At 35.0% G+C, this 14518-nt stretch overlaps 1 protein-coding gene across 2 annotated transcripts; it reads left to right on the forward strand.

Annotated features, from left to right (window-relative positions):
* The first annotated feature begins 4976 nt into the window (after nucleotides 1–4976).
* On the forward strand, nucleotides 4977–13962 carry NME7_1 (Nucleoside diphosphate kinase 7). Of its 2 annotated transcripts, none has more exons than XM_051211701.1 (7): nucleotides 4977–5290; nucleotides 5323–5634; nucleotides 5672–5833; nucleotides 7397–7674; nucleotides 8792–9039; nucleotides 10045–10152; nucleotides 12059–13962. In XM_051211701.1, the coding sequence occupies exons 3-7, from the start codon at nucleotides 5727–5729 to the stop codon at nucleotides 12089–12091; spliced, it is 774 nt and encodes a 257-aa protein (XP_051071791.1). In that variant the 5' UTR covers nucleotides 4977–5290; nucleotides 5323–5634; nucleotides 5672–5726; the 3' UTR covers nucleotides 12092–13962. The 2 variants fall into 2 exon arrangements, with proteins under 2 accessions (XP_051071791.1, XP_035589109.2); XM_035734151.2 differs by lacking the exon at nucleotides 4977–5290 and having other exon boundaries at nucleotides 5323–5433; nucleotides 5468–5634; nucleotides 10045–10160; nucleotides 11293–13962.
* Nucleotides 13963–14518: the final 556 nt, after the last annotated feature.

The raw sequence follows: 14518 nt of genomic DNA on the forward strand, positions 1-14518 counted from the left end.
CACTACAACGATCTACGCGTTCGTTTGGCTTCCGAATGAACATACGTCGACAGTTCTATTAAACCTGTCTTTACTGTTGGTAAGTATGTTCTTGCCAAATACAATCTAGTAGTTTTGTTCTTCTAAAGCAGAACATATAACACTTTGGAAATTTGTGAAAAATGCTAATACACTAAATGCACAATGAGCGGTTAGCCGTTATTGATTACCTGAAATTTAGAACAGGGGTGTTAGCTTAGCATGTGCATTCACTAGCAATGAAGTATATGTATCAAAAGAAGTAGTGATTGTCTAAGGAATGGTGTTAGTTTTAAGCTGAATATTGTTAAAAACAGCAGCTTTTCAGGACGTAATAACGAATGAAAGGGTATAAAAGTTTTCGAAATTCTAATTCAAAATGAGTAAAGCTGAAGTCTCTGGGTTGTCACACACTACGGTAACCTTGAACCATTTTTTTGATTCACTCCAAATGAACTTCTGGGACTAGGAAACTGAGACTTCTGCCGGATACATTTTCACGCATGTATGATTGTGGACCATCTTAGATGAATATATTATGTGATAGGTAACATCCTACTGGTGTTCGATGTCCATGAAAGCTACTCACAACAACACGGTTTAACGTTTTGTCAAATGAAACACGTAAGAATCTCAGACGGAATACACTGACCTGCGTAGTACTACTGTTAGTAGTTGTAGTAGCAGCTATAGAAACCCAGAAATAGACGTATCCGAAAAAATTAACACACATTTGGGTCATCACACGAATTACGAGACTTCCAAAGAGAGGTTTATGGGCTAATTTGGTTATTTGTTATAACAGATCTACAGCATGACATGTAAAACTGTTGTATAGACGGGATACCGAAATCCCACATATAGGGTGTTCAGTAAAAATAATTGAGGCCAGTATCAATATCAAAGACTTCTGATGACTCACTTGAGGCCGTCTTAGAAAAGAAAGAAATACTACAGTTGACTTTAATTAATTAATTTCTTGATGGACAACATTAAAAGGTATCCCGTATACAGTCTTTTGGCGTCTGTATAATGAGCCAAAACGTATGAAGACATGTGTGCTGGATCGTAAGTCAGGTTACATGAAGACATCGATCGAGTGTTGCAGAGTGGGACCAGTTTTATCTGAACTCATCGCATATGTATCCCGACTGATTAAGTTGTGCAGAAGTATCGGCTCCCAACCACACGATCACTGAAGTTGAATACAAGATAACTGAGAAAATTCACATTCAACATCTAACACAGAGTAGTTTAGCAATGATGAAAGGTAGAATAAAGTATTGGTATAGCATGTCTCAACTTTGCAGGCACGGTCATTCTGTGCAACGCATCCCAGTTCACATTAAATATATTTTTCTGTCTACAACCCAAATAAGTTCCTCAGAAGTGCTGAACATCATACTGCTGATGATCACATAGGACGAATCAGTAGAGACTGTGATTTTACTTCCGCGTAAGATCTCATAGATTAGATAGTCGCATCATGTTGAAACGGCAAGACTGTTAATTGAACTGAGTCATATAAGCAAAGGGATGCAACTTTGTATACATCCAGTCAGTGGTTAGAGACGTTTGATGAAATGTCCCGAAAAATCATATTAATACATCATTAAGTAAACTACTCCCAGATACAGTTTCAGGAGTTAGTATTTGTAAGCTTTATAGAATAGGAAAAAAGGCGGATTCCGAAAGTCCTCAGAAAAACCGCCTCCTAAAGGTTACATTCAACGCGGTGGAAGAAAGGAACCTGGTTCTAAGTAATTCACGTAAACTGATTGGGTCCGGAATATATGTCCGTGAGGACCTCAGCCTAGCTGATCGTATTAAGAGAAGAGCTGCAGAAGCGGAAATAAACGAGCGTCGCCGAAACGGTGAAAGAAACCTCGTTCTTAAGGGTTTTCAGATTGTAAAAGTTCGGGGCAAAACGATCCCCAAGCCACTCTGGGTGGCAAGGGAAAGCTCTCCACAGACTTACAAGTGTGCTACACAAATGCTCGCAGCCTAGTAAATAAAATGGAGGAGCTGAAGTCAGTGGTGGATAAAGAAAAACCGGACGTTATCGCTGTCTCGGAAACTTGGTTAACGTCAGAAGTATTATATAGTGAAATCCAATTGACTGGTTTCATAACCAGTAGCGCTGATAGATTAAACCGAAGGGGAGGCGGGGTTATTGTGTACACGAAAAGTACCCTAACCATAAGATTAGCTGAGACAGTAGCACATGTTTCAGGGACATGTGAACTGGTGAGATGTAAGTTGAAATGCCGAAGGCAAGATATTGAAGTAGTTGTAGTTTATCGCAGTCCAGAATGTGTAGCAGGCGATTTTCTCCTTAGTAAACTTAAGTCCTGGTGTAACAACGGTAAAAGCATTGTAGTAGGCGACTTTAATGCACCATATATAAACTGGGTTAACTTAGAAGTAGGGTCATCCATATCGTCGTTCGACTCCAAACTGTTAGAAACCTCGATTGGACTAGCATTATTCCAACACATTAGAGATCCCACAAGATACGACTTAGGAAACTCTTCTCTCTTAGATTTAGTCTTCACACACGGTGATGACGTTGGCCAAACGGCTTTTCTCCCACCACTTGGGAGAAGTTACCATGCAGTCATCTTATTCAAATTCATGGCTGAGATTGCTTGTCAAACAATTGCGCCGGCCCGTCCTAACATATGGAAGGTAGATATGCAGGCAATTAACTACGCAGCATCGGCTGAGAACTGGAAAATTGACTCAAAGGCATCAGTACAAGAGGCATGGACTCTATTCAGGCAGTTATACAATCGGGTAACTCAACCATACATACCCTGGACTGTCCCAAAGAAAAAGAAGCACGGACATCCCTGGATAGGGCGGGATATTCGACGCTTACTAAGACAAAAGAAGAAATGCTGGGATGTTGGCATCCGCCTTGGCACAGCAGGTACGATGGAACGCTACAGATCGATAAGAAACGAGTGTATAACTAAAATTCGGGAAGCGCAAAGAAAATATGAAATACATCTGGCACAATCTGCACTCAAGCAGCCCAAGAGGATATTCTCGTACATAAACTACAGAACAAGGATTCATCATTGGATTCCTAACCTAATTAAAGTAGGAAGTGAATCTGAAATGATAGAGGAAGATCAGGAAAAAGCTGAGGTTATGGCTGACTACTTTGGGGCAGTTTTCACTCAGGAACCTCCTCTAGAGAAAGAACCAGACCCAATTACAGAGTCAACAAACCAGCTGCTCACCGTGGACTTCGACCAAAACGATGTGCTTAAGGCTCTTAGCACCCTAAACATGGAGAAGTCAACAGGACCAGATGAACTACACTCTAAAATCTTGAGACACATTGCCCAATATATCACAGCCCCACTGACTGTGATATTCAAAATGTCACTTGACCAAGGTGTGTTACCTATGAACTGGAAGGACGCAATCGTCGCTCCCATACATAAAACAGGTCTACGACAAGTTCCATCAAATTACGGACCCGTAAGTCTCACCAGTGTTGTAATTAAAATACTGGAAAGAATAATCAAACGGACCATAACAGCATTTATGGAAACCAATAACTTGCTGAACATGGCACAACATGGTTTTAGAAAGGGTCTATCCTGTACAACGAACCTCCTTATAGCTAGGGAGCTCTGGATTAATGCTCTAGACAACGGAAACTCAGTGGATGTTGTCTACATAGACTTCAGTAAGGCTTTTGACAAAGTGCCAACTAATAGACTGCTATTGAAGTTGGCAAACCTTGGTATTGCCGGACCTCTTTTAAAATGGATTAAGGATTTCCTAGTAGGTCGTAGGCGAAAAGTAAGAATAAATTCCAAGTGCTCCATCTGGAGACCAGTACTTAGTGGAGTACCCCAAGGTTCCGTCTTAGGTCCTTTACTTTTTATAATGTACGTTAATGATCTTACAAGTATAGTACAGTCTCCAATGTTATTATACGCTGACGATGTAAAAATTTGGCGAGTAATAACTGGAGACAAAGACGCATTTACTCTTCAGGCGGACTTAAGTAATATGATAAACTGGTCTAAAGAGTGGCTGATGCCTATCAACTCGGAAAAGTGTGTCTACATGCACTTGGGGGATTCAAAGGTTAATACGTACAACATAGGGGATGTGTCATTACCCGTAGTCCGGTCTCATAAGGACCTAGGGGTGACAGTGAGCAATGATCTTAAGACGACGGCCCATTACTGGGAGGTTGCAGTTAAGGGGTTTCGAACCCTCTGGGCTTTAAAAAGGACATTCACTAAGTTTGATGCTACCATGTTCACCATAGTATACACATCCTTAGTGAGAACTAAGTTAGAGAATTGTGTTCAGGCTGCAAGCCCCTGTTTAAAAGGTGACTCAGACATACTAGAAAAGGTACAGAGGGCAGCTACGCGTGCAATTCCGGAACTCCGGGGTTTATCATATAAAGAGCGGCTTGAAAAACTGAACCTCTTTACTCTGTCCTATCGCAGACTAAGGGGAGATCTAATCTTGATGTACAGAGTACTGAGAAATGATTTCGGACCTAACTTATCCTCTCTCTTTCTTCTAACTAGATCGGGACATCTCAGAGGACATAGCAGGCGAGTAGAAAAGCCGAGAACGAACAAAATACCCGTGGCATACAGGTTTTCACACCGAGTCATCAATACTTGGAACCTGCTGCCTGAAGCAGTGGTGTCCGCACCTTCAATTGACTCTTTCAAGAGAAAACTGGACACTCACAGAAGCACACTAGAAAAGGAATAACATAGGCCGTAGGCCTTCTGTCCTTACTACACAAATCTGAAATCTGAAAACAAGCTGGAAGTCCCAAAGGTTAGAGATCAGGCACCTTATTTTATCAAAAAGTCTATTTATTGTTAATTTTTCCGCAAATAACACTTTTGCGTCGTGCGTTATCTAAACATTTAAAGGCAGGTACGATTGTTTGACTGACTAAATGTAGTATTATCACTTAGACGATTACATGCATTAATTTAAAAGAACGAACAGTGACGTAGTAAAAACATTATCCCATCAGATTTTAGCCTCGACTAGCAGATTGTTCTAGTTCCATACTTGTATTATTTTTTATTGTTGTCGATGGAACTCATTTCTGGATGTCAGTGCATCCTATGATCTTACTAAGTCATCGGCTAACATTTTCAATTTATTTTTTTCCAGATTTCTTTGAACATTGGTCCCTAAACTCCCCCAGCAAGTAAATTTTTCTCAAGTTAACCAAAAATATACAAAAGGTCAAACACTACAGAGTATGGTAAGTACTTATATATTTATTAATATCTTTAGAGTAAAACCGACCCATCATACTGTTTCTTGGTTGAATGGTTTGATGCGATATCATCTTTGATCAAAAGATTTCAACTGATATATCATACGAAGAGTTCTTCCGTGGAAATGGTAATCATCATTGATTTCTTTATTTCTCCTGAAGCATGAAGAGAAAACTAATAGGCTTTTTCTTAAACCCACTAGGATTGAAGGGCTGAAACTTTTTGACTTTTATCTGGGCAGTACAGTCACTATACTTTCTCGCTCTCTTAAGATTATTGATTATGGAGATGAGTTCACTAAACGTGAATTTTTAGGTCGTTCAGAAAGGTAAATATTAACTTTTTTCATTATATTTGTTGCAAAGATGTGTTGTTTTTATCCCTCCGGCCTCTGTTTTCAGGGCTGGTGAAATAATCGCAATGATGGAGGACAAATCACTGCGAATCATTAATCTAAAAATGGTGCGTTTAATATCGGATGAATTAAAATCCATTTTAGATAGCAAAACGAGCCTTTCAAACATGACGTAAGTTTGATAATTTTTCTGAACAAACTTTATGATTAAAATATGCATTATTTTTTGTATAAAAGTAGTGTAGGCTTTTCAATCAGAATATATGTCATGATAAAACCATTTTCACCATAGTATCAATTATTTACGATGACTAACCTTCTGTTAAAAATAAGAATTTGAAAGTGCCATACTTTTGTTACATGCAAATCATTACCATCTGTTTAAAAATATTTGTCGATAAAACCATGACTAACTGGAATAAAAACCAAGGTATGGTAATTATTACAAAAAGTCTGTGTTGCATTATATGCGATATATTGAATATTACGTCATTACATTGTATTATATTACCCACTTTACTCTATTCGAATTACTTTGATGTTACTTCTTATCCTTATCTACTGGCTTATTATATATTTTTTTCATTTCAAGGATGCTACACTGCACTAGAAATATTAGTGTTTAAATATTATCAATTGAGTTGTTAGCGACAACTCTGAGAAATAAAGTAAATGTGATAGCTCTCAAAAATAAATGGATGTATGAACCTTAAATTGTTAGATAAGTTACACCAGCATTAACTGCTGAAATCATTGCTAACACTAACTAACGTTATCCTGCCAAAATAGAAAATAAGCTTTTACATTAAAACTAGGTTAATAATGTAATCCATTGGATTAACTTTTATTAGCTGAAGGGCTTAGTTTTCCGTTGGTACTATTTTGAATGGTTAACATGTTATACGTTTTTTCTGTATGATAGCATAAACCAATAACTTACTCAAACAGAGACATGGAAAAAAAGTTGGACTTTACAAATCTATTTACTAGGTAAAGATGCTTTAGTTCACGGGATTACGAGAAATTAGTAACTGTAAAAACTTAAGCATGAAAACTATAATAATGAAAGTGATAAAAAGGTAGCATTAGAGTCGTCAGCTACAAGTTTTTGGATACAATAGTGAAAAACTGAACTGATGTGAGCATTTAGATAGATCCAAAAAAACATTCCAATTATACAATTTGAAAACTTGAGTGCCTCGATTTACAAGTTGGATTTGAATATAGATTAATACATGATTATGTTTCTATCACTTTCAGGCAGTGTATGTTAATAACTTGTAGTTTATATTATTATTTACCATGTTGCTGTTTAAATATATCCCAGTATTGATGCCATAAAAATCGGTTAATAAATGCTTGGTTGCCTCGTGTCTTTGTCAGTAACTCAAGTTTCTTTACCTCAGTTATATTATCCGTAGTCTCTGAATAAATGTTGCGTTTAATAGCCAGATGTATTACATGGCTACGTATAGTAAAGTAGAAGTGATACTCAAAACTGTCATCCAGTGCTCAAAATGAATTGTTTAGTCTACTGTACAGCTGTCTCTAGTTCTTCGACACTCCCTAGGCTTCACAACCATGTACATAGTTGGATGAAACGCATAAACAAGTGCATTCTGATGAATAAAGTGAGTTGGTAGATTTCGAGGTCTACAGTAATCCCTATCTGTTTAAACAACTACTGACCCTTATGTCAAATGAAAGCACTTCTAAAAATGTTTGCTTTATTCAGTACACTATTAAGCGAACTGACTGGAAAGAATCTTATCGCCTTGGAAGTAATGGGTACAGATGTTTGCTCACTCCTACATGAATTTATTTATGGATCAAAAGAAACAAGCGGAAACATTTTATGCAATCCTGATTTATTCATGATCACATCAAATGTCGGTGACTCATTAAAACTAGCCCATAAAATATTTGGAAATCCTGGTGGACCAAATTTCCATGGAGCAGCATTACTAAAGAACACAACATTGTGCGTTATACGACCACACGCAGTATCTGACGGTAATTTAGTTTATTTGTTTACGTAAAGTTAATGTATTTTAAATCGCGGTGGAGAAAGAAACGTGGATCCCAGGAAAGGAGTTAGTTAAGAACTAACTAGATTGCAAATCACACTTTAATATGCACCTGGAGGACTGAAGGCCAAGTGTACATAATATGTAGATACTTTTTTCTTTCCCCACTACATTTCAGTTGCGAGTGATTAAACCATTCACAAGAAGACAAACACCTCTGAGCAAGGATAAGAAACAGTATTAAATATCCATTTATACATCATTAAACTTTGAAAAACCAATGTTTGAAGTGACACTTTGTTTCAGCCCAAACTACTCACTATGAATCGTGAAGACTTGTTTTAGAGGATTTTACAGAAATATTTACACAATAAATAAGGAGTCAAATGTTTCTGAAGTTTTCTTGACACAAGTAAAAAATATTTCGGCGAGATATTTATGATTAAAACATGAACCTCTAAAGTACGTCAAGTAACTGTTGTTACATAAAATTTTGAAAGGGCGAACGCACACTTTGTCATACTGGTTTAAGGATTTTATTTCTAGGTATACACTACTAATGGAATCATATATAACCTTTGGATCAATCCATTCATGTGAAAATTAAACTTATTTAGAGCTGAGTTGATTTATTTAATACCATTACTACGTATTCTGGCTTATTGTCTCGCAATTGAGCAAGTAACAAAATCAGTAATACATTTAAATGTGATTTTATACAACTTTAGTTTAATGCTCAGTATTTTCAGTCTTTAAATGCTTATTGTCACAGTGTTTTACATTTTGGTGATTACAAAAACTGCATTGTATATTGTAGCTAACTCTTGTGAAGTTTAAATAATAATCCACAATTAAAAGAAAACATTCATCAGACATTATGTGTGGACCTAAATTCAATTTGACTGGTGAATAGCTAGGTTTCTTTTCAATTCAGAACTCTGTATCACAAACCGCAAGATAAATGACAAATTAATGTTCCATAAACCAGTCAATTTCAAGCGAAAAATGAAAGGCTACGTTTCACGATTCATGCATGTAAACTCTTTGAATTCGTTCATGTTTGCAACTTTACTAAGTGGTTGCAAATTCTATTCATGTTGTAGGTCTTACTGGGAAAATTTGGAGTGCAATTACAGAAAAAGGATTCAGTGTGACTGCAGCTAGTTTGCATCGTTTATCAAAAGCAGATTCAGCTGATTTTTTAGAGGTCTATAAAGGTGTAGTACAAGAATATCCAGAAATGTTGGATCATCTGTCTTCAGGGCCCTGTATAGCATTGGAAATAGATATTCCGGACCCCAATGTAGATGTCCATCAAGCTTTCCGCGAGTTTGCTGGACCAATAGACCCAGTGAGTTTTTTTGGCGATTATTTAGTGGATTTTCCTCGTTGTTGATTAATAAATCCATTTATCACTTCTGTACTTTTTGACATCAATTATATGTGGTAGAATTAACAGTACATGACGCAACTCACTTATCGTTTCAGCTCTGCGTCTTTCAATTTGCTTCAGATAAAATTTTAGTCTATAATTTACATGTGTTCGTGCTTACCAATAATGATGGTTAAGATCTATTTTTGCCTCAAAGTAATTGACTTAATTCCTGACGAAAAAATAATTAATTAATAACACTATCACCAATTTCCTGAAATTGCAACTTATTAAAGTTCTAAATACATTTTTTCACTAACAGTTTATTATTTTTATGTCAAAAGCATGACTCAATGTTTTAATCACTTGAAGTTTGTTATAAAGGACTAAATATTTGGTAAAGAACGAGTCAACATGAGAAAGGAAGAAAAATATATCTCAAGTCACAGATACCTAGAGTTATAAGTGAATCTTCCATAAAGGAAAGTCAGATAAAACAATCTATGAGATTGGAGGCAGCAATATGAATAGTTGACTTCAGGATAACTCACACTCTGTTGATTTCTAAAGCAACCCTATGATAATGAAACAAGTCTGGCTAATGGATATGGAATTTAGAATATACACTGTGACGAAACAAACAAGTTTTATTTCTCAATGAGAGCCTGATTGAACTTATGGACCATTCATATTTCAACTGTTTTTGATTTGTTTTCAGTAATTAGTTACGTATATGAACTGTCAAATCTACTCAAACGCTTGAAAATTTATTAATATTTAGCTTGTAGAAACGTTCATGATATCATTTACTTAGTGTTGACTTGAACTTCAGGGAAATCCCCAATTACTTAAAATCTACAGGTACGTATTGGTGGTGAGTTCCAACAAGCGTATAAACTAGGTTCTTGGTATTCCATCGAAACTATCCAGAAGAAATCTCTTTGGAAAGTTTATTTGTTAAAGTTGGTGTTTTTTTTTCAACAGGAAATCGCAAAGTACTTACGACCGGATACACTAAGAGCTAGATTTGGAGTTAATAAAGTCAAGAATGGTATTCATTGTACTGACTTACCTGAGGATACTGAACGTGAAGTAAATACGTTATTTTATTTCATGTCTCATACATATTGATATTTAATTATTGTGATTATCAAATATCCCTTCAATATTTTATGGTAGTGATACTACTATTAATAATAACACAAAAGTTTTATCTGTATAGGATGTGAAATTTTTGATGATACTATCGTGAAAAAATATACTAAACTCTTGTTTATTTTCATGTTAGTTGACTGTCAGTCGCTGACAAAGTAGCACCTAGCACAACTGTGCATCGGTTCAAACTCCAACACCTCAAGTCAGATATATGTCAAAGGAAGGGAAACAATATCAACTAAAACGTAAGAAACCTGGTTCGAAAGAAGAAATAAAATCAAGAAACAAAGTATGAAACGCCAGTAAAACTTAAGACTTCGATCAAGAATGAATGCAACTACATTCGATTTTAAGCTATGCAATCTAACGACCCCAACAATAAATACCAGTTAGAATTTTTCGATTTCGTTCATTCATTAAACTGAGCTTAAAATGAAAATGTTTGGTAAATTGAGGTGGAAGAAACAAAACGGACTGATGAACCACACATAACTAATTATAATAATTATGATTATAAACGCATTTGGATAGTTATAAAAACTATTTTAAATCCCTTATTATTGAATAAGCTTCAAAAGATGAGAAATGTGATTTAACAGGTTTACGATGATTCTGATGATATTCAAACTAGATCTCTTATGGTTGAAAATTCAGAAATAATCAACAACTATTTGACTGTTTTAGATTTCTCACTACTAAGCATATTCTTTTTTTATAACACTTAGATAAGAATATATAGTTTCGTATACAAGTTATTTCCCGATTTTGAAAGAAAATCTTACCAGTCGAATTTGGTGTACGATAGGTCTGCTACTTAAAGGGTTAATACTGACTTAGCATCCGCTTCTTAGATCACCAGGCTTCTTCTACACTTGAGCCTCGAAAGTAAGAAAATAGGGAAAAGTGAGAATTGGAGCTTTACTCTCAGGTCCCTTAATGTACAAGAAACAGAACTATTTATAGGTTGTGTGTCAGACTTTTACCTATGGAAACTTCTGCTTGTATAATTAAATTAAATAAGAGAGTAAGTAATCAACAAATTAGAATGTGATATTTATAATCCATTAGTTTTTTTAGAAGTCTTCGTGGTATATGTTGACTGGACGAAATGTTTTAACCATTTTCCTCGCTTCTGGAAACACTATCGGGAGATCCAAACAATACAATATGATCATTCAATCAATCATAAAAAACTTAGAACTTGGCATATCTTAGCTCAAATTACCATACTTTATAAGTGCATTCACAACGAAATGACAGGATGAAAAGCAATAAGGTCAAAATTATGAGTAATATTATGAAAAAGATACTATAAACTAAGCTCAGGTAATATAGTTTAAAAATAGTTTGTTGCAATATTTTGCAATTTGTGCTGAAATTCCGCCAGTATATAGAATTCAATTAGAATTTCATGAATAATGGAAATAGACAAATTGTTCAAAATAAATCAAGTTTCAAAGAGGAGCATGCAAAAGAAGAAGGTAAAATGGAATAAGAATTATCAAAAGTAGAAGAATCATTTAAAATACCAAATTAGCAGTATAAACGGGAAAGATATATATATAGGGTCTATCGCAATGGATAGTTTTTAAGAATGATCAAGTATGCCTCAATCTACCTTTCACCAATACATAGAACGCGAGAAAACATTGAATAAAATCAGCAGATCATTTGAAATTACAGTGGGAAATCGATTTTAATGTTTTCTGGTCAAATGATCCATATTTCGTTATCAACCAATGTCAATATTATGTAGTCTGGATACCTAGATATACAATTACATTTCTATAAATCTGTGATTTTATCAAACTAAATTCTATAATATTTTCTGAATTTCTTGCAGGTTAACTACTTTTTCAATAATCTGGATAAGTAAAACAATGTTGAATATTTTTAAAAAAAGCACATAACACTGTAGAATTTGTGTGAATCCCATAATATTGAAGTAATCATCTTCTTTTGTACATTTTTTTGTGTCGATCAAAACATGGGCAACATCACATTTCAGATAATGATAAATTCCAAAGTAATAAATAATATTGTTTTCCTAACGAAATAATTAAGAATTTTTTTATCTATGCTTTTGTTATCTTAAGTAACTGAATTCATAATCTTCTTTTGCCCAATAAAACAAACATAAGAATAATTTTAGTATATATGGTACGGAATAAACGCTGAAAAATAACCGACTAATTCATTGAAATATCTTAGAATTTACTGAGACATCAATACAGACAATTTTTCTCTTGACACTTTTTACAAAGAACTGAAAATAAATATATGAGTACTAGAATTAGACGGCTATGCTAACGATGCCAAACACGGTACTGAGTGGAAAGTAGCTAGAACAACAAGAAACGAAGATCAAACGTGATTTTTTTTCAAAAATAAATGCAGTGCATTGATACAAAACGGAAAAAAGTTAAGATTAGTAAGAAGGAAGATACTAAGAAACAGGTAAATAGAATAGATTTAGGTGAAGATAAAGTGCGACTTTGTGATTATGCTCGATTTCTGGCCCATAAATACATCTTATGGATCTTATTTAGAAAGACTATGTTACATGACATGGCTAGAATAAACCGATGGTATATAGTTAGCCAAGTTCGGATTATCTATAACACTAACAATTCGATCGAAACTGAGTTCTGTAGGTACAGAAAAGAAGAAACCCAAATGAAAACAACCACTACTCAGAATAAAGATGTCTTATATCGTCAGTTATTTCAAATAAAACCTTTCCATATGTAACATCAGTATTCTTTTTATTGAGATCGTAAACTGATAAATTTTAGACCACTAATGAAAACCTGAAATCGTTGGACGGCCGTTTCATCCTGGTATAGGACTCCTCAGCAGTGCGCGTCCACGGTGGAACTCCACTCGTCACAGCTTCTGACTAGAACTCCGAGAACTACCTCTCGAAACTAGTCACCAGTGAGCACATTGTATATAAGGTTGTGGAGAATGTTGACTTCCTATTATCATAAACCGAATATTGATCGGTTCACAACCCTAAACAGAAAATGAGCATTCATACGATGGTCTCCAATAATTAAACTATAAAAAGATCAGTTTACTAAAGCCATGAAGACCTTTTATATATGGAAGCAACATCATCTGTGGGTATATAAAGTATTCAATGCTAACGTTATAGAAAATTTTGTCCAAAGGTGAGAGATCAGTAATTCGTATTAATACGTGAGATTGTGAAAAATGTACTGAACATTATATTTAAATTGAAACCGAAGCTTCTACTAAAAGTGACAGTAAATAAACTTACAAGGATTTATCGACGTAAACACTGGTCCTCTAACTTAGTGAAAAGAATTTTGAAAGTGACTTAGCTTTAAAAATTGATCTAAAAATAGTTCACTTGTTTCTCATAAAAAAAAAATTAGATTCATGTGATTTCATGAAAGGGGAGTGTATTAATCAGTAGTTTTATGTTCACAAGATTAGTATTTGATGGTTTATACAACTAAATTTCCTTCTATTTTGATTCACACCAAGATATAACTTTAACGAACTCGAAAAATTGTAATGATATGGTCTGATATCATAGAACATACAGTTACTAGGAATTTGTAGTAGGTCTTAATATCACCATAACTCGTAAGTCATGGCGCCTAAATTGATACCATATTATAACTGGTCTTTAAACCATAAATAATTCTTAGACTAAAATCGAAACAAGACAAGCTACATATGGGGGGGGGTGCAACGTGATAATCTGCATATATATACGAAAGGAATAAGGCTAACTAACACCCACCACACAACATTAAGATCTACCACTGTACTACATACTCAATCACATTTAGATCGACTGAATGACCTGCATCAACGATATGTTTATTTGTGACACAGCTACGAAATCTAAACAAAATTTACTATCCACTTCTTTAGGATGACTAAAAACCTTCCAAGAGAAAAAAACAATCCCTTCCCAAATACATCAAACCCAATTATCTCATATTATAACAATAAAAACATCTCCCAAATGACGCTTCAAAAAATGAAATGAGAGCTCTATGTTCATAAAAGGACAAAATAATTATGATCACCAAAACCAACAAAGAAATTACAACTGTTGTTAAACTAAAAGTTTTAGGTATGGATGGTAAACTTACTGATGAGGTAGTGAATTTCCATCGACTGACAGGTACAGGACATATATCACGTATGTCCATCAACCGACTACCTTGAAGCATAATGATGGCTTCTGTAGAAGAAAGTTATAAAGCTACTTGGTAGCCAAACCAAGGTATAGTATCACTCCATGAAGGTACAGAAGGTTGAA

Source organism: Schistosoma haematobium, chromosome ZW (assembly GCF_000699445.3).
Source record: "Schistosoma haematobium chromosome ZW, whole genome shotgun sequence".
Lineage (NCBI taxonomy): Eukaryota > Metazoa > Platyhelminthes > Trematoda > Strigeidida > Schistosomatidae > Schistosoma > Schistosoma haematobium.